Source organism: Phoenix dactylifera, unplaced genomic scaffold (genome assembly GCF_009389715.1).
Source record: "Phoenix dactylifera cultivar Barhee BC4 unplaced genomic scaffold, palm_55x_up_171113_PBpolish2nd_filt_p 000667F, whole genome shotgun sequence".
NCBI classification, from domain to species: Eukaryota; Viridiplantae; Streptophyta; class Magnoliopsida; order Arecales; family Arecaceae; genus Phoenix; species Phoenix dactylifera.
The window spans coordinates 226011-248600 of NW_024068054.1; the positions used below are offsets into that span (position 1 = coordinate 226011).

Below are 22590 nucleotides of genomic sequence, written 5' to 3' on the forward strand. Positions count from 1 at the left end.
TTCACTCAACAATTAATGCGCTTGTTATCTACGGACCCCGGACCCTCCACAGCGGGCGGTTGAACCACTCCACCAGGTCCGATCAACCACGACAATTCGCTGACTCCGGTCTGATCCGGTCTCATCCTCCACAACGCCATTAATGAACATGATCGTGCTCAATTATCACGAAGAGGACAATCTGCCCTGTCACCTTCCAGGTAATATAATATCCTTCTATAAAAGGGAACCCGGGGGGAGGGACGACAAGAACAACAGAAAATGAGAAGAGAAACATTCTCCTCTCTCCCACCTACTGCTATCTCCACTCATATACTGCTCCCCTTCTGACTTAAGCGTCGGAGGGCCGGCGCCGGGAACCCCGGCCACCGGCTTCTTGCAGGTTTCCAGGAGGACGCCACCAGCCGACGTACCGCCACCCACCGTTCCACCAGCAGGAGCTCCTCCCCCCTCAGCCGACGGTCGCCTCCGGGTCCAATTTCCAGCAACAATACCTATGACAAAATTATATAATTACAGGAAGTATCATTTATATTATAATGTACGAAGAAAAAAAATCTGCAGAAAGCCCAATAAACAAGGAACCTTAATCGGTCTTGGCTTTCTCCCTTGCCATGTGATCAAGGTATTATTTCTTTTCTTCATTTATTTATCCATCGTTTTGAACAAGAAAAGCATTGGAAAAAAAAGAACCATAAAATCTTACTTTTGCAAGTATGATTGTATGGCTCTATATTTTTTTCCAAAAATTAGTTTTCAAAAATATTATATTAATAAATATCAATATATAATAATAATAATAATAACTATAATATTTTGTATCAAAAATATTGTATTATACTATAATATAATATTATACTATATAATATCGAATTACATTATATTATTATATTATAGTATACAATATTATATAAACTATATTAGAATAAATTTATATTACATCATAGTAATATTATACTATATCATATATTTATGTATTAATATATTATATTTTATTATGCTCTATTATATAATATTATGCAATGTATTTTATTATACAAAAATATATCAAAGTTTCATTGTATTTTAAAAATATAATTATTAAATAATAAATAGTTTTTTATAAAAAAATTATTTCTGAAAACTCGATCCAATAATTCTGCAAACGATTTGCATGTTGCACTATGACATGGTGCAAGAGGCGTAGAGTTATAATTTCTTCTGCCGACGGTTTCTGAGAAAAACAAAAAAATACGGACGTGGTATCTCGACGAGGCACCTGCCCCATCGCGTACGCCAAGGCCACTCCGCGAGCTCCACGTATGCCAATGGTCATGCATGCACATGCCTCCATATATGCGATGTTTCCTCCGGGCGTCTGGCAGGCCTTTTTTTTCTTTTGAGTTTGAAACGAAAATTGAAAAAGAAATTAGAGAGGTTTAGACCTGTCCTTCCTAAGCCCATAGGATTACAGAAAAGGAAAAAAATTAAAAGGAAAATATGGAAAGGCGAGGAGGAGGGGAACGGACGATCCGATGACCTCATCTCGATGATCCCCATCCCTCAAATGGTTTCTCCCCGTCTTGGCGGTGCGGGGATCCCACCGGTGCGCCTACCCCTCTTCTCCCTCCTGATCTCCGTCCGCGCTCTCTAAATAGCGACTGCGAAGAGGAAGGAAAAAACGGAGAAGAAAGAAACCAAGACATCATGGCCGTTGTTGAGAACACGGGCGGCGTCGATCTCGAGGCGAATGCGAGGTCCTCAAGCCGGGATTTCGACGCCGGTGCAGCGCCGGACTCGCACGGCCCCAAGGATCTGGACGCCCGCCAGCCGGTGGTCCGGATGGTGGAGCCCGCCGGCGGCCTCCCCGTCCTCCGTCCCCACCACGACCCCGCCGCCGCCTTCTATATGAGGGTTCAGCAGTTCCAACCGCAGCACCGCGCGGCGGGCGCCGGCGACGGTGGCTTGGTGAAGGGCCTGGCGAGGAGCGGGACGGGGATGGTGCCGCAGCGGGCCAACGGCGTCATCGTCGGGAGGAGCGGCGACGAGGCGGCGGCGGCGGTCGCCGGCGGTGGCGAAGGGTTCAAGCGCGAGATGAGGGATTTGGAGGAGCTGCTCTCGAAGCTGAACCCGATGGCGGAGGAGTTCGTGCCGACGTCCCTCGCCAACCATGGATACGCCGCCGCCACCGGCGATGTCGCTGGGTTTTATTCTAATGGATTTGAGACGCAAAATGCTGGGGCGAATGGCGGTGGTGGAAGGCGGGTAAGTGTTTTGACCCCAATAGCTGCCCTAATTTCGTCTATTTTCTCCCTAATATAGCCAACGTTATGATTTCTATTTTTCTTCTCTTACAATGGTTTATTTATTTATTTATTTATTTATTGAAAGAAGAAGAAGAACGGGTATGGCCAGGGAAAGCGTCGAATGAACAGCCGGACGAGTTTGGCACAGCGAGAGGAAGTGATAAGGAGAACGGTTTATGTTGCTCACATTGATCATCAGGTAAAGACTCTCTGGCCAGAGTTTTTAGTTCTTCTCTTACATGGCTTATTTGTTTTCTGGATTGTGTTTCACTTAACTAGGTTTTACTAGGAGTTAGCTGTGAGTCATGCCTGCTGACACTTGTCCTCATTGAATGAAGATCCTAAAGTTTTTTGGCTTTTTGCTTTCCCCCTCATCTTTTTATTGGAGTTTGCTGTAGTTTGTAAGTGCTTGAAATGCTATAGAGCCATTATCAGTTTAGAGAATATTTCAATCAATGGGTGGCATTTTGGCAGAAGTATAGTTATGAAAATTGTGTAGGTTAGGCTTCAGCAGAATATGATGATGGAGAGGTCATGGAAGCTATTATTGCATTACAGTAGCTGTAAAGTGCTTCTAGAGCATGGAATGATGGCCGATGCCTATGTGTTGACTGAAATAAGCAATTGTTAGGAAAAAATGTCCCATTATGGATCAGCATTAAAAGTACTAGGATTGCATGTACATAATAGTGGCAGAGTGGATATTTAAGAATGTTGAGACACAAGATCAAATATTCTGGTAGTTTGGGTTTCATTAGTCTTAGCACTTGTAAGCTAGATAATAATTGTGGTTGTTATTATGTTGTTGTTGATGATGATGACGATGAGGGGATTGGGTTGGTTGAGTGGAGTGTTGTTGTAATGTATGCTTATGGAAATTGTGTTATGCCCCAACTTTCTTGTATATATAGCATGTAGTTTGAAAGAACAAAGATAGAGAAGCTTATAAGTGCTAACCATTTGAAAAAGGAGATGACTTGGATCACCTAAAATCTGTTATGAAAGTGTTTTTTTCAACTTTGATGGAATCTTTGAACTCCATGACTAGAAGTTTCTTGGAAAGTATTGGATCAATGTTCAATTTTCAAGTAATGATTTGTATCGTGAATTCTAGACTCAGTTGATTCATCCATCTATTCCTTTTTTAACAACTGCAGATCTGAACTGAACAAAAGATCGTATAAAATGAAATGCTTCACATGTTATGCAAAAAATGAAATAATTTGGGCTAAATGTAAGATTTACTAAATAAAGTGTAAATAAATTCCAGAATATATGTAGAGTTGAATTAACTAAATTTTCAGAGTGTATGCATTATATAAAAATGGATTATGAAGTTATTCAATATTGATACTTAATGATGCTATTTTTGTTCTTTTTTTTGGGTAAAGTATGATTCTAAGTTTTTGCTACTATAGCTCTAAACACAAATTTGTAAAATCCATGTTAGCTATGGTAAGATTTAATGTTGCCTAATAGTGCAGACAGCTGATATAGTAATTATTAGTCATCTGTGCCTATTGTAGAAAACATATGCATGGTGGGGACTTGCTTGATAAACATGTTTGTCATGCTCTTGAACATTTATGGCAAAGTAAAATTTTCAAACAAGCATGCCAAAAATTGTGAATCCTGTGTTTCTGCATTTTCATTATTTGGATTTTTAGAATGAAATGATATATTTTTGAGAAAAAGAAAGAGGGGGAGCATGCTTTAAATTTAGACAATATACTGAAAAAAAGAAATACCAGATCCTTGACCGTTTGTTCTGTGGTCATCGAGTTAGTACTCTTATTTGTTGAATATCCAACTGTTTTTCTCTTTGTATTGATTTATTTAAGATTGCATGATCCACTCTAGAAGGTTAAAAAAAAGTCATTAACAATCCTATTAGATTTGTCTTGAATCAAAAAATATGATTAAGGATCCTAAAATCGGCTTAATAAAGTTGCATCTGGCGAACTGGCTTTACATATCTTATTCTTGTGGCTTTCTCGAATTTTGCCTCGTGTGTAGCATATTGTGAGAGCTTAGAGAAGGAAGTTGACACCCTCTAACACTTAGAGCTCTACTTTGTCAGTATACATACTTCACCACTATATGTTCCACTAGTGTCTTCTCACAATAGTTGTCTGCATTTATCGGAGAACCTTCATTGTGAAGCATGATCTACTTAAACATTGCAAGTTTGCAATTTAAGGGTGCATACTTCTTGTTAAAAATACCATCGCCAGCTTGTTAAAATTGTATGTTATTTTTGGTCTTCTTTGGTACTCTATTCACACTTCACATTTTGATGTGATAACATTTTTTTGTCCATGCAAGATGAATCAACAAGACCATCATAATTTTTACCATTATTTCTGTATGACTTCAATTTTTATGAATTATGATCCATTGACTACCAAAAGGAGAGGCTTATCTATATTCTATAAGTTGGGAAGGGTTCCAATTTTTTATATTTCTATTCAAAATTTACTGTCATTTATTCCAAGAGACAGTTAATGCTATTACTTCCCCGTTTTCCATTCCTAGTGATAAGTGCTTTATCACTTCAACCACCTTCAGATCGCAATTATCTCATGCCATTGCCCTTTGCATATCATGGCTAAGTTTCTATGATATATGCTAAGTGCAACGTCCATGAATTTGGTCAGCCAAATAGTACACCATGGCCATGGGTACATACATACATACTTATAGGCACATATATATACATACATATACACACACATATATACATATACATATATTTATATGTGTTTGTGTAAAACCTTTCTAATTGTGATGATGCACCACATACTGGTCTTTTATTTCACCTAGTTTAGTTTCTCTGCACATAATGCTCCATGAAGAGTTTTTGTATGCAGTCCTCTTGTCGTGCATTTCCTCATCACTATGTAGAGTTAACTTCAATTATTGACCTTCACTCATCATGGCTCTTAGTTCATTGATCATCAAATTACCAAAAGTAATTGGACTTTATTGATAATTGGCTTTATATGCTGCATGGAATCTGATTTTTCGGCCAGTCTTCTGTTTATTAGCCTCCACTCTAAATGTTTGACTAGTTAAATATTTTTAAATATTTCGCACCGTTGTTCAACAATGCAACGTGTGAGTTTGGTTTTAGTATTGAACTTGGGACAAGGGGACATGGGGACAAGGGGATACTGGTTTGAAATTAAATCAGTAAGGGGATAAAAAGAGCAAGCAAAGAGAATAAAAATGATTTGTGCAGGACAAACATTTTAGAAATCTAAAATGAAAAGTTGCAGACTTTATAGTGGTGAAGTACCTTCTAAAGAAATAGTTAACAACATTGCTTCTGTCTTTTTGTGTCAAGAACAAATGATGATTAGGGGTTTGCCGAAAACTGGCCAAACTGCGAATCTGACCCGAACCGGTCTCTTTGGTTTGGTTTATATCGGTTTTTCTTAAATTTTGTTTTGTGTTTATATCAGTTTGGTTGCAGTTTGAGTTTTTAGAAGACCAATTCAAACGACCCAACCCGACTCTTATGTGTGTGTGTGTGTATATATATATACTCAAATCGATCGGACCCGACCTATATGTGTGTGCCTATATATATATAGATACTTGAATTTTTTATTTTTTTATATTTTCTTATATATAAAATAAAATTTTTATGTTTAGACTTAGACTAGCCCATTTAGCCCAGTCCATTGACCATCAACCTTATATAATATGGAATTTTTTTTAGACCTAGTCTAGCCCATATTCCCCAACCCATTGAACGTCAACCCGATAAACTGATCCGAACAAAACCGAATTTCTCGGGTTGGTTTTAAGCGGTTTTTGTAGATAGTTAGTTTCGATTTCGGTTTTAGGAAATAAATTTAGATCGGTTCAGTTTGGGCTTTATCTTCAAACTGACCTGACTCGATTTATGCACATTCCTAATGATGGTATCTAGAAGCAGAAGAAGAAAATCCCTTTGCAACTTGGGAAAATGGATAAACCTTTATAAATTGTGATTATATTGGCGATCCATCTTAGACAAGCAAAGCTGAAAATTTGACTATATAAAAATGTGAATTTCTGGACAGAGGCTAAAAAGAGTCATAATTATAATTTAGGCAAAATTAAGCGAGAGTTTCTTTGCAGAATGACAATGTGTGTGCATAAGTTTGGTACTGTTCAGGACATTCAAGTTTCAGCTATTGCTTGTATTTCAAAACCAGTAGAAACAAATCTCTGCTTTAGTTGGAGAACCGGAGAAATCTGATCTTGATCAATTCACAATAGACTATCTATTTGAGGGAACATGGCTGAAAATACTTATTGTAGGTTAGTTTTGTTAGAATTATATTGAGGAATTTTGTGGTACATTGTAAATCAAGTCGGAGCACTTTTAGGATTAGAAAATGGACTTGGAATTCTCTGGTGTCTCCTTTGTATGGATCAGATACTGAGCTAGCCTTTGAAGCAGGAAAACTATTTTCCTTTTTGTTTTTAGTGAATACTAAGTCTATTAGTCTTTTCTCATGTCTAATGCATTAGCTTTTCTTCTCCATTTTCTTCTCAATCATCTTCATCTTTCTCTTCTTCAATCCCTTCTTAATTTTCAGCAAAATAAAGCCATTTCATGTTGGAATTTCATTGGAGATTTACACAATGTTAAATCCAAATTTTACGTAAGATACATTTTTTAAAAATTTCATTAAAGGTACCATTTCATCTTAGAACATAGTAGTATGAAAACAAGAACAAATCAAAACAATGCCGCAAAATTCCAAGGATAACTACAAAGAGTATTAGGAAAAATGAGTAGCCAATGTAACCCCAAGTAGGATGAAGGAAACTAATAACCACATCCTAACCTTAGATCTATATCCCTTGAAAGCATGCGTTGAAAATGTTTTAGTGTTGAGAGTCAATAATTGGTGGGAAATTTATTTATTGATACTCATAAGAGAGATAATCATCATGGGGTTTCATTGTAACCCTTGGGGACTTGCATGGAAAAACACTCCATGAGAGATCAAACTCCATCATCAAAGTCCTTTATCTCATGGATCAACAAAAATTTGAGCCACTCACATGTGGTTCACATGTGCTTGATGCTAATTTCCAATGAGTTGATGTCAGAAAAAACATAAGAAAACCTATTATTGTTTGCAAACTGACAAGAGCACTAGGGGAATGTTTAAACAAATGTTTTAGCAAAAGTGCAATCATCAATAGCGGGATGGAGCATAAAGCCAAAAATTGTTGAAAAACTGTATGTTAGAAGGGATAAGGATAGGAAAAGTATCAGATTTTGAACCACTGTTTAGCAGCTAATGACAGCCAGAATAGACTTGGTATAGAATCAAAAAACATATTATTCAAAAAAAGGCATTGCAACAACAGTCAATAATCTTAAGAACCCAATTGAGATCCGTCAGGACCACAAACACAAAACTAGCCTCAATTTATCATGGTATGACAGCAAGTAATCTAAGATAAACAACAATGACAACCCAATTGAGATCTTTCAGAGCCACAAACATAAAATTAGCCTCAACCTATCATAGTTTGACAGCAATTCTGATGAAGATAAACATGTCAATGTAGATTTGTCTTCACATTCTATCCAAATTACCGGTCAAGTGCCACTAACTGTCAACCAGCAGATATTTGCCCAATGGTATCGTTCTTGTTCTGATAGCAGAACCAAGCAGGGAGCTTTTTGCTGTATATACAAAAAACCAGTCCTTTCTTTCAAAATTATCAAGTATTTACTTTAGAGATCATGCAATTTTTCACCTATAAAAACTAGTTTATTGAACTGACTATTACAGATAAGTTTGAAGTTGGAGTTCTTAATGACCACTCACCTCACCTTGACCATGTCATGTAACCATTTAGAAATGTGGCACATGAATGCAACTGAAGAGTTTCATCATCTATCTTTTCCAAGTAAATGAAACTGAAGGACATCTATTTCAAGAGTTAGGTCGTAGAGTTTGTCATTGCCTTATGCAGTGATATTGGTATTAGTTATTGATCTAGTAAAGAACATGGCTGGGAGGATAAGAAGAGTCCATATCTGAAAGAAGTTCTTGGGTGTGGGCCTAAATATCTGAAATAATGTAAAAGGATCAATAGAAATGCTCTATAATCTCCTTGTCAACACAAGATCCTATCATATCTTATGGTAGATCCTTACAGCTGTCCTAACCCATCACTATGAACCCCATTACAAGATCCTATCATATCTTTTTTAACCTCAATTCCCTACACTCAGCAATCCATACAAACCACTACCTAAGTGAAGCAACAAAAGATCTCACATTAAGAAATGCTGAACTGGCCCGTACCAGTCGGTTCAGCCCGTACTGAACCGGTTCGATCTCTGATTGGGTCGGTACGGCCACAGAAATGGAACCAGCCGGTACAAGGCCAAACCGGACTGAATAGGACCGGTTTGGCCAGGACTCGATGCGAATCGGCACCGAGTTCGGTTTGATTTGCTAGAGTTCGGTTTGGCTTGTTGTGCGGTTCGGTACCAGTCCGAACCGGTATCGAACTGGTCCGGTAGCTGACTGGTATGCCACCCAGTACTGGTTCGGCGATTCTTGTCTAACATCCTTCATTCCTTCAGAATTTTTGGATGAATATCTAATCTCCCTTTTCCATATCGAGTCTCAATTATGCTTCCTAGATGTAACAAAACAACAATTCTAGTTATTCATCTTCCAATTGTGCCTTAGAACCTCGATATAGTTCAATTTAGCACCTTATTTGCTACGCTATGCCTCCCATTGCAGTTGTAATAATATTAACTCTTTATTATAAAAAAAATTTAATGTAATGTGAGCATGTCAAGTTGTGAGCTACAAGCTTGTTTATGGAGGTTAGTAATGTTTTGCACATGTTAACCATCAAAACCACTAAATATGAATTTTCAGAATTCCATCACACCAATTTATTTGGCATCCTATTCTACAAATCTTCAACAAGCACATAAAAAGAGGGTTTTTTGGTCTATTTTCCCTTGTTTGATGAAGAAACAATTGTCATTACTAAGAACACTGAAACATATGTTGGTACTGCATGGATCGGCCAGATGCATAGGGGGCGTGCAGGTTTGTTGAACCATGGAGAGGAGTTGGAAGTAGAACTGGTTGGGGAGGAGATAGAGAGGGAGAGGAGGCTTTTGTGGCAAATGAGCGATTTGGATGAGGTAGAGAGGAGGAAGAGGAGGCAGCCAGTTAGGGGTGAGGTGCTAAGAGAGAGAAGGCAGCGAGGGTGGCCGGTTTGGTGGTGGTGGTGGTGTGGGGAGAGAAAGGAGGCATTGGGAGCAAATGGTTGGTTAGGGGGAGGTAGAAAGAGAAAGAGGAAGAGTAGATGGCTGGCTAAGGTCGTGGTGCAAGAGAAAGGAGGCAGCAATGGTGGCTGGCTTGGTGGTGGTGGGGGTGAGGCAAGGGAGAGGATGCGGTGGTGGCAGCCGTCCGAGTGAGGGGGAGGGAGAGAAAGGATGAGGAGGTGGCGATTGGGGTGTAGTTGGTGGGTGCAGCATTGTTGGCAAACATGGGAGGAGATCTGAGGGAGAAGAAGAGGTAGGGTTAGGGTGATTGCAGATAGGACTTTTCCGATTCCCCTCTTTCCCTTTTTTTAACATTTCATGATAAAATAGATGATATAATAATATATGTTTTACAAAATTTGAAAACAATGGATATCAAATTTGAGTTGGACCTTATTTCAGTTTGGGCTTAAATTTTTAGGCCTGATCCAGCCCCTCAGATTGAAAATTGTAGACCAAGCCCAGCAAAAATTGGGCTGAGCTAGGCGAGGTTGGGTGGGCTTACGTGGGTCTATTTCAAAAAAAACATTAGCATTTGAGTCCTATTTATATTCCCGCTTTACTCTAATATAAGGTTAAGCATTTAAAACATATCCTTCTTTACCAACTTCCTTTTTGGCTTGACCTGTTTTTTGGTAGCTTTGAGGTAATCTTGAGCTTTTTTCTTGTAAAAGCTTCGTTGCAATCTGGTCAAGAGTTGGGGCCTATGGATTTGAATGATGTGTAGTTGATAAGCTTGTAAAAGTTGTTATTGTATAAAGTATGAACTATGTTAGTTCATAGCTGACTATGCTTTATAGATTTTTTTTTAAAAAACTACGTGCATATGTAGAGTGTATATATTTATACATACATACATACATACATACATATATATATATATATATATATATATATATATATAATATTCCTTGATGTATCCTAGCTACATCATATCCTATTTTTCTCAAAATCTGTTGTATTGTGCATATTGTGTCATATCCTTATCCTATATTCGGATCCATGCTTTTTTTAGGGGCTATATGATGCTCCACCCAATATTCCTGCCTTCAACTATTTACCACTAAATGCTAGTATGGGACTATGTTTTCTTCCCCTCCTTTTTCTAGCCAACCAAGTCAAGCCTTTTTCTCCATATCTCCTCTCCAATAAGCTTTTCTGATCATTTTACTAGCTTGGCTAACCAACTCATTTTCTCAGAAACTTTATTCTCCACCACATATTGGCATAGATGTTTGCAGAAGATCGATCTTGTCCAAAAGCACATAACTAGAAATATGCATGTTTCACTTCTTTATACACTTCATGTGAGATGTTTGCTGATCATTAGAAAATGAATAACTTAATAGTTCCCAAGTACTATTATCCTGTTGAGAATCTGATGGCTTTTATGTATGAATGATGTAGATTGTGTAGACTCTACTCCGAATTGAGAAAGATGTCATGTGAAATAGTGTTTAAAACATTATTAATTAATATATCCTCGGATCATCTTGATTTTTTACTCCGATTTATTACTCACTACTTTCTTATTAGAGGAAAACTGAGGCACATTGAAATCACTGTCACTCCTGAACACTAGGGATTCTACATTAGGTCCTAGACGTCAAGGACTTGACATGCTTTAGGGTCATTAGCTATATCCATCTGTATCTAGATATATCCTATGACACTAAAATACCATCCATGCTTTTAAATTCACTAAATTTAAGCATGTTCGATTAAATTCACACAATCTGTAGCTTTCTTGCAAGAAGATGATAAGAAGCCTATGAGTGTTGTTTAGACCGTCTATGAAAATTTCTTTCTTTACATCTCATGGCTTCAATGGTACAAGTCAATACTTTAATCTAAATCATTTTCTTGCCCACCCTTGTGATTATCTATGATGCATGGACGTGTAGAATACGGATACGACACGATACGGATATGTGGATACAACGAATCTTGAAAAGGTAGGATATGATGAGATGACTAGGATACGTCAATATGTTTATATATATTTTATACGTGTATTGACACGTACACACATTTATACATGTTTATATATTTAAAAAGAATAAAGCATGGCAGGCTATCAAAATAAGTAAGTCCTTTTTTTCATAATAGCATATTTAGTTATTCAAATCTTTAGATCCCAATCCATATCTTGTATTTTATATTAATATCATAGACTACAGCTGACTATTCACCATTAAAAGTTTAGGATGAGAAAAAAGAAAGAATAGAACCTCCCCATCATATTTGGAGGTGCTGGAGAAGTATTTCTAGTGTATCCGGAAAATAACCAGAGTTTTTTGTTCTAAATTTTGAAAAATTGGATATTTAATACAAGTATCATACATGTATCCAAGAAGTAGCCACTTATTTGTATCTGATAGGTATCTGTACGGACGTGCATGTGATTGGAAGCATCCTGGCTTCCTAGCTGACATTCTTTTGCCATAATATGTTGAAGCTCCCTGTTGTCCTATTCCGTTTATGAATTTCAATGCAAATACTCATTCTTGCATTTCTCTCTAACCACACTTTATCTACACCCATTAATCAAGAGGCCCGCATTGTAGGGATCTAAGGCAATTCCCAAGGCCTATCTGATGATTCCTATGCCCCCATTTTTTTTCAAAGTAAAATTGTTTTGAACTAGCTCTTTCTTTATTGTAATCCACAATGCAGAGTGTGGGTAGGCCTAATATGTCCTTACTCAGCATTGTGTCAAAGGGTATGAAGAAACCAGCACTTGGCTGTTTTGAGAAAAGAACATGGGAGTGATTTACTATGGGAAACATCATCAGTAACTATTATCTGTGCAGCTGATTGTTTTTTACACTTTGTTTCGATAGGTTATGGTTTATGAAACCTTTGCATCACTTGTAAAACAGGCATCAGAAAATTAGTATTCCTTGATTTACAGGATTTCTACATTGAGGCCAGGAAGTTTATTTTCTGTTTATGTTACTGTTAGGTTGTTTTTTGTTAAATACAAAAAGAGTTCTGTTTACCTCATTGCTTTTGTCCTTCATTTTAATGAGGGGAAAAGTTTGATATATAACTCTTTTGGGATTTAGGTTACTGAAGAACAGCTTGCAGCACTCTTCATTAAGTGTGGACAGGTAAATTTTTTTCATCTCCTCTGAATTTGTTGGAATTTAATGCATATAAAATTTATCTTTTCCTTACTGCCAAAGGTTGTTGACTGCCGTATGTGCGGGGATCCAAACTCTGTTCTTCGTTTTGCTTTCATAGAGTTCACTGATGAGGGTAATTACCAATATTTACATGTATTTGCACGCTTAGCTTCTCATATTAAAAACTTTAAATATCATTGATTGATGTCATGGGCTGATGCAACTTTAGAAGGTGCAAGGGCTGCTTTAAATCTGTCGGGAACTGTGCTTGGATTTTACCCAGTAAGGGTGCTTCCTTCCAAGACTGCGATTGCCCCTGTCAACCCAACATTTTTGCCAAGGGTAAGAGATTTGAAATATTTATGCTACTCTATAGATATAGATGCCATACTTTTTATGTATCAAATCTATTCCTTGCCTTGATATCTTACTAACTAGTGGTTAACTATATAACCATTGCTGTGGCCTTTAGTCTGATGATGAACGTGAGATGTGTGCAAGGACTGTTTATTGTACAAATATTGACAAGAAGGTAGACTATAAGTTTGTCTAATCATTCTTTCAATTTTTTTATTACATCTTTAATGCATCTTCAGAGCCATTTTTCCTATCAATCCTGTTTACTTTATGCAGGTGTCACAGGCAGAAGTTAAACTCTTCTTTGAGACTATATGTGGAGAGGTTTGCTGTCTCTATGGGCAAATTTTGGTCTATTATTGTTGTTGTTGTTGTTATTGTTATTGTTATTGCTATTATTATCATAGGTTGTGACATCTTGTATGGTACAGGTCTATCGCTTGAGATTGCTTGGAGATCATCATCATTCCACTCGCATTGCATTTGTTGAGTTTGTGATGGTTAGTATCTCTGGCTTTCTGCATTAATGCTGAACTATCACCATCAACATATGTAACTTTTTTGCCCTTGAAAGTGGATAGCTGTGTTTGCAACGAGGAAAATTTCCTACTGCTGAAATTTTATAAGTATGGCAAAGAAAAAAAAGGATTCAAAGAAATCAAAATTCTTACCTTTTGTATCATAGCATGCATAAATTTGCGTTTCTTGTCTTCTCTCTATGCTGCTTTTATCTATTACTGTTTGCTGTTTCATGATTTTTACTAGATTTTTTTCGACAGTTGTTCCCTTTACCAATTTGTTGTTCGGTTAGTGTAGGTATTCTCTTATGGCTTTGATCCAAGAATCTGCCAAATAAAACTTGAAAAGTTTAAATTTTTAAATAATTTTGAGATTTTAATTTGCTGATGAAAAACCAAAGAACAATATTTGGTGTTGTTTATGTCAGTAGTTCTTTCTCAAATGGCTATACTAATTTTTCTGTAGTTATTATGTATGTCTATCTATTTTGGAGTGTTTCGGATGATAACACAAACTTTATGTTAAAGACAGAATATCTGGAAGTGATATGAAGCAAATTAAGATGGAAAGTTCGTTGTACTAGTGCATACTACCCTATACAGGGCGTAACATATCGTACCGATATTGAATTGATAGTCTGTACAGGGGGTGTACTGAGTCTCCATACGCTGAGTTGACGATATTTTATCAGCATGGTACTAATATATAGTTTGGGACCAAGATTGCGAATCTTGAACAAGAGTTTAGTATTTTTTGTATCATGTCCCATGATATGATGCAAGTGGATTACAACTTCACCAATTTATTGTTAGATATTAGTTTCATGGAACAGAGTACTCAATGCTCCAGTTGTACATTGATGGTTTGGTAGTAGTTTTTGATTGTCCAGTGGGAGGTCCTTTGCCAAGATATTGCATTTGAAGACCCTAGATATGTATGGGCTTGGTTCATCGAATGACCCGTACGACCAGTGCAATTTAGTATGCAGGCTTTGGCCCGATAGCTGTGTGCAAATCAGCTTGGACTTGTGGATGCATACATGTTCTTTAGGCTCATATCCAAGCTATAGCTATGACTAGATGTGATTAGCCTAAAGGTTTTTATTTAGTTTAGTCTGTAGCCCTTCTTTTTTATTGAATTGAGTGAAGACTTTTTAGCAAATGTTTTTCTTTTTTTTTTTCCCTAAAATTATTTACTGCATGGTACAATATCAGTATAAAATTATGTACTGTATAAAATTATATGGTGACTGGTGCCCAAGTCTTCATCTTTTGTTCCCTTTATAAGTCCAAACTGGGTAAATAAGTGATTGATGAGATATGATTTATATCCTAATCTTTTAGGATCTTAATTTGTGTGACATTAGTTGATATGTTCTGGAGATCCACTTTCGAGTTTAAGGAGTCCTTTTTAGTGTCGAACTATATTGAAACTCTAGTCATAATAGATGAGTAATTTCTTGAGGAGCAAGTATAATAGTTTTGGTATCTATAAAGAGTGTTTCAGAGTTTCATTTGGAATATTTTGTTTGAAAAAGATTTTGGCCATGTTCAGCCCTCTTGTTTCCTATCTCGTTCCCCTCTTTTAGATTTATCTTTATCTCTGCTAATATTATCCCTGGTTTTCCTCTACTAAATCTCACTATGAAATCTGCTAAATGAATTTTTGTTATAGGAGTACTATGGACCACCAAACAATTGACAAGCTCGTCGAAAACTTTTTCCAGACCTTTACCTCATCTAAGAACCTAAACAGAAAGTTTTGGTACTTTTTTTAATTTTATAATCACAAAAAAACATTTATCTACCTTGTTTTTGTTAGCAGGATGATAAGGTAATTTTTATCATACAGGAGATATTTTTCCAAACCCTTCAGCCCTTTTGTACATTGTAGTCCATCCTCAGTCCTGCATCACTTGCTTTTGGCCTTTTAATGAAAGGACCATGCTTTGTTTATTGGATAGGTCCTCTTAATGCTTTCAATACCTGCAAGTTTAGAAAAGTTGTATTTTATATTTTGAGGAACATGTTGTGATTCCTTCTACCTATTTCTAAGGAATCGGGATGGTAAGTCATGTATTAAAATTTTAGATTCTAACTGTCTCGTTTGGTGTTATAAACATCATGCATAGCATCTCTAATAAAAAAATAATGACGTTCTTATCATAAAGAGTTTAACATTCCATTATGAAGCTAACCAAGGTTGCAAATAGTCCAATTTTAACTCTCGAGTATGAAGAAGTGATGTTCAGGCCAAAGCTTTCCAAGATTTATTTAAAAAGAGTACTTATAATCAAGGTACGCCGAATTGGTACCGATCGGCGTACCGGTGGTGACATGGACCAAGGCGGTACCGGTTTGGGCCGTATCGAATCGGTACCGATCCGGTCCGCCGCATGCGCTGCCCGCATTTCTCCGCATTTTTCCGCGTTTTCTCTGCGTTTTTCCATGTTTCCTGCGTTTCCACAGGCGAGGCCGCGCACACGGGATGCGGAATGCTCGCGACCATGTCTTTTTCTTTTTCGTTTCTTCTTTTTTTTTTCTTTCTCTTCTTCTTCCCGATTCTTCTCCTTGTCCTTTCTTCTCCTCTCTCCTCTCTTCTCCTCTCTTTCCCCCTTCTCTTGCGAGCAAGGAAGGGCGAGCACCCCGTCGAGGATCACCCCGACGAGGCCCGGTATCGGTAAGTCTTCTTCTTCTTCTCCTCTTTCTCTTCTTCTTCATCTTCTTCCTCTTCTTTCTTACTCTTTCTCCATCTTCTTCTTCCCCATGCATGCGGGCGCGCTGCCCCGCGCATACTGGTGCGAACCGGTCTGGTTCGCATCAGTGCGCACCGGGAATAGGGGCTGGAACCATTTTCCATAGCTGAACCGTACCGGTTGGCTCTGGTACCGGTACGGTACGTGCTGAACCGGCCGGTACGGGCCGGTTCAGCATACCTTGGTTATAATGCATGTGCTAATGGTTGTGGCTACAGCTGAAGATTTTAGATATAGGATAAATTTTAACAGGATTTTAACATTAGTTATGTGCCAATATATCTTCATCATGATTGTTGTATATTTATTTGGTATATTACATTATTAATCTAGGTAAGCTTGAATTTTGCTCTGGCGAAGAAATCACCATTTTTGGATTTTGGGGATGCAGGATTCTTGCATACATAAAATCATGGAAATTCCAACTTAAGGAAAGTTTCCCCCATGTATTCAAGTTCAGTAATGTTAGGATTCTTTTTATGCTGGCTTACCATAGTTTAAACATCAAAGGAAGAAATCTAATTAGAGTAATTATGAGAATTGAAAATTGGGAAATGTAGTTGCAGATATTTCTAAAACCAGGCTAGTCTGCCGATCCCAGGCGTGGCCAGTGTTCAACCATATCTGTGACTTTGTAAGGTCTTTGTGGTGCTGAGTGCATTTGGAACCAATCATTCTGTACTTGTAACATGCAGTTGGATTCTCCAGATCTTTCTAAACCTGGATCTTGGGTTGGTGCATATTTAGTTAGAAACTAAAACATTGGCTTTGGTTTTAGTTCTTTATTATATGGATGCTATATTGCAGGTTTTGCTTTCCTTGTTTGGAGATATGTTTATGGAATTTAACCTGCTCGTTTTGTGGCTTTCAAATGCTGTTCTATGAAGAACTTTGAGCTATTGCAGACTTTTCATATAATTATGTAGTGGGTTCCATTGCTGTTAATGCGATAAGTTGATGCACCGCAAATTTTATCATTCCAAAATAAATATAAAACTTTCAAGATATTCCCAGTTGCAGTATATTGCGAGAAGAAAATGACATTTGACCCCCTAAAGGTCACCCGAGGAGGGTGTAAACCTGGTTTCCTGTGAACGTCTGACAGCAGAATGACCTTCTTGACCCTGAAAGACACCCCAACCCTTGTGAACTGGATGTGATGCAATTACATTCTTTTCAGGTAGCTTCTGGTGGACATGTAGTAGTGCTCCAGTGATTTTCACTAGATGTGTTATACCTGTATGTTACTAGGTGCTTTCAGTTCCCTAAGGAAAATTGATATGAGAGTTAAAAAATCATTGATGTGTCACCTTTCTTAGATACTGTTGTATATCAGATGGTTTCGATAACATGATTAACACAGTCATATTTCTATTGTAATATTTGGATGTTCTGATGGCAGATCTGTTAGAGATTAGAATTAGGTAAAGTTATGGAAAAAATGGAGAAATTCAGTTGAATGAGAAACAAGGTACTGATGATAAATGATATATTAAGAACTTACTATAATGCAACATCTGCCTTAATAGGTACTCGTTTCAGAATCTAGAAGAATGGAGGCCTAGTTCATATGCCAGAGGGTGGAAAAAGGATCTAGAGCTCGTTGCTAGGTGCTTTCAGTTCACTAAGGAAAATTGATATGAGAGTTAAAATATCATTGATGTGTCACCTTTCTTAGATACTGTTACACATCATATGGTTTCCATACCATGATTAACACTGTCATATTTCTATTGTAAGATGGTTTCCATACCATGATTAACACTGTCATATTTCTATTGTAAGATTTGGATGTTCTGATGGCAGATCCGTCAGAGATTAGAATTAGGACACATCAGATGGTTTCCATAACATGATTAACCCTGTCATATTTCTATTGTAATATTTGGATGTTCTGATGGCAGATCTGTCAGAGATTAGAATTAGGTAGAATTATGGAAAAATTGGAGAAATTCAGTTGAATGAGAAACAAGGTACTGATGATAAATGATATATTAAGAACTTACTATAATGCAACATCTGCCTTAATAGGTATTCGTTTCAGAATCTAGAAGAATGGAGGCCTGGTTCATTTGCCAGAGGGTGGAAAAAGGATCTAGAGCTCATTGCTGAAGGCATATACTAAATGATCTGATTTGTGCCTTTTCTGTGTATTTATAAGTTATTGGATTTATCGAATACAGATTAAATTTTTTCTCATGTTCTCGCACCCTGAGCATCAATGAAATTTGGAAGCTGTGTAGAGTTTTCCAATCTATCATTGCTAGGCCATCTCCTTTTCTCCTCCTGCCTTCCTTATCCGCCTACTGATTTGATCTTGTGAAAGTGCTTGAAATCCTTTTCTTTAATGCTTATTTGGGCCCCTGGATCTAGAGTCCGCTCAACTATTGTGCAGTCTCTCTTACGCATTTTAAACACAAATTTGATGCCAAAATACATTATTTAAAAATTGCATTGCAGGCTGAGAGTGCGACTGGTGCCCTCCACTTAAGTGGCTCGATACTGGGATCCTTGCCGATAAGGTATGTTTTCTTGTATCTTATTTGAATTTATGGATGTTTCATTTTTCATCGGTCTTAGTCTCATCTCCTTGTAAACAATTTAGGGTAAGCCCGTCAAAGACACCTGTGCGGCCACGGGGTCCTCGCCAACCCATGCATTGAAACTTTTAGGTCCATGACATGGCTGATAGCACTCTTATATATATACACATAATATAAAGGAATTTTAAGGTATATCTCTTTTGGTTTATAAGTTGTTTCTATGTATTTTTTTTTTACGTTTTGTACCTTTGGCATATCTTTCTATGTCTAGGGGGATGGATTGTTCTTTTCTGGCACATAGAGTTGGTTGGGACGTCGAGGCTTTGGACATTTATGAGTAGGCAATGGAACAAATATCCCCCGGATATCTATGAAAGAAACTGTTTCAGTTGTCCGAAAATCTTGCTGACTCTATAACCCTTGAGTTCTTGCTGGAAGAAGCTTTTCTGGTTGCTTCTCATCTATTACTTCTATAGATTATGAAAGGAAAGCTTGCATCCTGCTACACCTACCGGCTTTGAAGTTCATGAACTTTCCCTGGATAAATTTTTACGTATCTATGAAGAATACCCTCTCCTCAGGCATTGTGGATTAATTTATATACCTATTTCACGATTAGGGACCTCATCAGTGTGAGAATATTGTTACCGATCGCTGATCGCTGACCTCATCAATGCTTAATGTTGAATGAATTCTGGTATTGGTCAGAAATTGCCACCTGTCATGATTCACATATAGGTTAAAGCTTAACAGTTATGGAACCAAAAGGAATTCAATAAAATTTGCAACCCTAGTTTTGAATCCGTTCTGGTGTTCTTGGTCTCTACTGCAAAAAAGGATCAAGAGAGAACTGAGAATAATAGTACCATGCAGCTGTTGGAATTTTTGAGAAATGGCTCAGGCTATTTAGTTAGGTTCTAAACATTAATCCTCAGATCCTGTATCAAGGACCTTGTTCTTGAACATGTAAATGTAAAGGAAAAAAAGGAGAAAAAAGAAAGAAAGAAAGAAAAGCCTTCTTCAAGATAGAATTGGAGCATATGCGAGAAATCCGTACGCCCTGTTTGCTAATAAGCCCCAAACAAAGTTATCAACCGAGCTCCTCTTCCATGATTGGCTCCAAACTCCTTGACAAGAAGGCAGACTCTCTCTTGCCGCACGCATGACCAACGGGCGTAGCCTGCCACCTCCCTCTCAAGCATCCTTCGATGATTAGCTGCCCGATCTCAGCGTCGCTCCTCTGTGAGGCCAGCTCCTCGAACTCCTTCGCTGTCATCAGAACCTTGATCCGGTGCGAGCCTTTCGATGACTGCAAGCTTCGAACTAGTCCTCGAGGCTCCAAAGGGTGAACCGGATTGCTCTTACCCATACAACCGCCCATTATGCTCTCAAGATCTATAGCCTTCTGGAATCAGTTCACAAATTTCTGGGCACTAGAAAGCATATATGTAGGGATGGGTGGTGCCGGCACCGGCAAGGAATGGATAACCATGAGAAAGTTTCGGGCGGACGTGACGCATGGAGGCTTCCTTTGCGTCCGAGAACCGCTTGATTGTGAGGACACGGCACACGAGCTCGCGGGTCTTCGGCATGGTTTCGGTTGGCGTTCTCGTGCGCCTGGTGACAGATACCTGTGCAATCAGTGGGGGCTTTTCTATTTGTAACGTCACATCTTGCAAGAATCTTAGACAACTCATTCTAGTATCTGACGGCCTTTCGGTTATCACTTGTCTGCATCCATATTAACCATGGAGGATGAGTAGCTGTAGAATATCCTTGTGGTGCAGTAGCTGTTGAGAACGAGAAATTATATCCTACACCATATGTATTATATAAGTAGTGCACTATAAAGATAAATCAAAATGAGATGAGCAGGCGGCAATTTTGGAGCCTACAGAAATCGAGAGATGTGATTGGTGTGGTGCAGTACCATAAGTACCTTATGGTGTATGGTATAGAATATAATTTGCCACGAAGGAGGTGCGCATGCTCTGACCCATTATTCTAGCACCATGCAAGAGAGTCCTACTAATCAAGATGGTCAATGTCCGAGGTGGACCACATATTATATTATCTACCATGTTTGCATCTAAAATCAATATTTCAATAATGCCGGCATCTCTAATTAAATATGGCCTCATCAGAAACAATTTTCTCCTGAAGGGCACTTTTCGTCCAATGTGATTTGGGCTGGGTATATTCTTGTGGGAAATAGTGGTTTATAGCCATTGTAAAGGAAAAACAACAAAATTTTTGCTAAAATAATTATCCAACGTATCAAAAATTAGTTCTATAATGGCATGTAAATTTGGTTTTAAATTATATATTTATGTTTCTTTGGAGGGATGATGGAAATGTAAAAATCCAAACTATCATTCACTTTTTATAAGGAACTTAATAGCAGGTTATGAAGCCCTTTATTTCTAGATGTGACAAATTGAGATGTCATCGGGCTTGACTTGACATAATGCCAATTCTAACATTGTAATTGAATTTTGATTTCTAGATACTTTTTGTAGTCTACGTTACGTTCAATTGTTTGGATTTTAAATTTGGATAGTCTATCGTTAATTTCAATTGTCAAGTTTTTTTTTCAAGGAGTTGATATGAAGTATGCAGTCTAACTCTTAAAACATAATGGAAATCTTAATGTCAAGTTTATGAGCATATGCGGTCATATGTTCCTAGCGTTGGAAGGGCATTTCTTAATGGGTCTTTTGGATCTCAATTTTCCATGCATCTCTTCGTCACAGAAACACCTGTTTCTTTTCAACCCTTTCCTTACAACCTCTAAGATCCTACAACTTGTGTAAACCCTATGCAATATGAAATTATTTTATTTCTGGATTCCCTACACGTAACTTTTAACTTTGACTTTACATAAGAACTTCATGTTTCCATGCAGAGTTTACGGGACTAATGAAGATTGCTACTTGGAAAGCTTTAAAGGACTTTCTATACGCTGGAGATACATCGTCAAAATTCACCAGCAGTTTGTACAGTAAGTGGGGCCAATTAACATCACAAGATGGAAAACTACTTTACGTTTCAAAATTTGCAGGATATTTTTAGGAAGTTTCACTTACATCTCTCTTAGTTAAAAAAAAATTCAATTAACTCCCTTAAGTCCATTAAGTGATGCAATGTTCCACCTCATCCCAATGGCAAATGGTGAAACTTCTTAATGGTGGATACATAAGGTGGATACACAGGCTTCTCTGCAACTAGGGTTTCCTGCTGTGAAGTTGCATGTCCCCTGTTGCAATCCTCTTGTTATGCCCCAGATGGTTTGAGATGAAGTTGCTTTGTTTCTTGTTGCAACCCTTTTGCTGTGCACTTGATGGTCTGAGCTGCAGCACAAACCTGTCCACACATCAATTCAATTCAATGATATAGCACAAACTGTTGAATTAAATTAAATATTTTAAAATTTTGAAAACTAAATTAATCAACGGCCAAGTGGCAAGCATCCGTACACAAGCAAGAAAGCAAACATGAAAAAATTCCCAAAGAAAGCAAACCATGACAAGTGTCATGCATCCAGCGCAAGAGTAAGAATGGAAATGCCCCTCAAAAGAAGGAAGGAAGCATGAACGGCCAAGATGCAATAAGCCGAAGAATCAAAGAAGCACAAAAAGACACGTTATCAATCCACGGGAGGGGAATCTTCTTCTTTTGACATGCCTGA

General features: G+C 37.8%; 1 protein-coding gene across 7 annotated transcripts; it reads left to right on the forward strand.

Annotated features, from left to right (window-relative positions):
- Nucleotides 1–1428: 1428 nt before the first annotated feature.
- On the forward strand, nucleotides 1429–22223 carry LOC103697683 (polyadenylate-binding protein-interacting protein 12-like). 7 transcript variants are annotated; one of them, XR_003383603.2, is made up of 11 exons: nucleotides 1434–2244; nucleotides 2371–2484; nucleotides 12669–12713; nucleotides 12789–12861; nucleotides 12958–13070; nucleotides 13201–13260; nucleotides 13362–13409; nucleotides 13517–13585; nucleotides 18820–18881; nucleotides 18965–19091; nucleotides 21808–22223. XR_003383603.2 is itself a non-coding variant. In XM_026801333.2 (10 exons), exons 1-10 carry the CDS (start codon nucleotides 1687–1689, stop codon nucleotides 21905–21907), a joined length of 1242 nt encoding a protein of 413 aa, XP_026657134.1. In that variant the 5' UTR covers nucleotides 1429–1686; the 3' UTR covers nucleotides 21908–22223. The 7 variants fall into 7 exon arrangements, 5 of the variants coding, with proteins under 5 accessions (XP_026657134.1, XP_026657136.1, XP_026657135.1 ...); XR_602597.4 differs by lacking the exon at nucleotides 21808–22223 and adding an exon at nucleotides 19174–19888; XM_026801333.2 differs by lacking the exon at nucleotides 18965–19091 and having other exon boundaries at nucleotides 1429–2244.
- Nucleotides 22224–22590: the final 367 nt, after the last annotated feature.

Coding starts and splice junctions, on each gene's coding strand:
- LOC103697683 (XM_026801333.2), top strand. CDS start 1,687: ATGGCCGTTGTTGAGAACACGGGCGGCGTCGATCTCGAGGCGAATGCG. Junction 12,714..12,788: donor TCTTCATTAAGTGTGGACAG/GTAAATTTTTTT, acceptor TTACTGCCAAAG/GTTGTTGACTGCCGTATGTG. Junction 13,261..13,361: donor GTACAAATATTGACAAGAAG/GTAGACTATAAG, acceptor TACTTTATGCAG/GTGTCACAGGCAGAAGTTAA.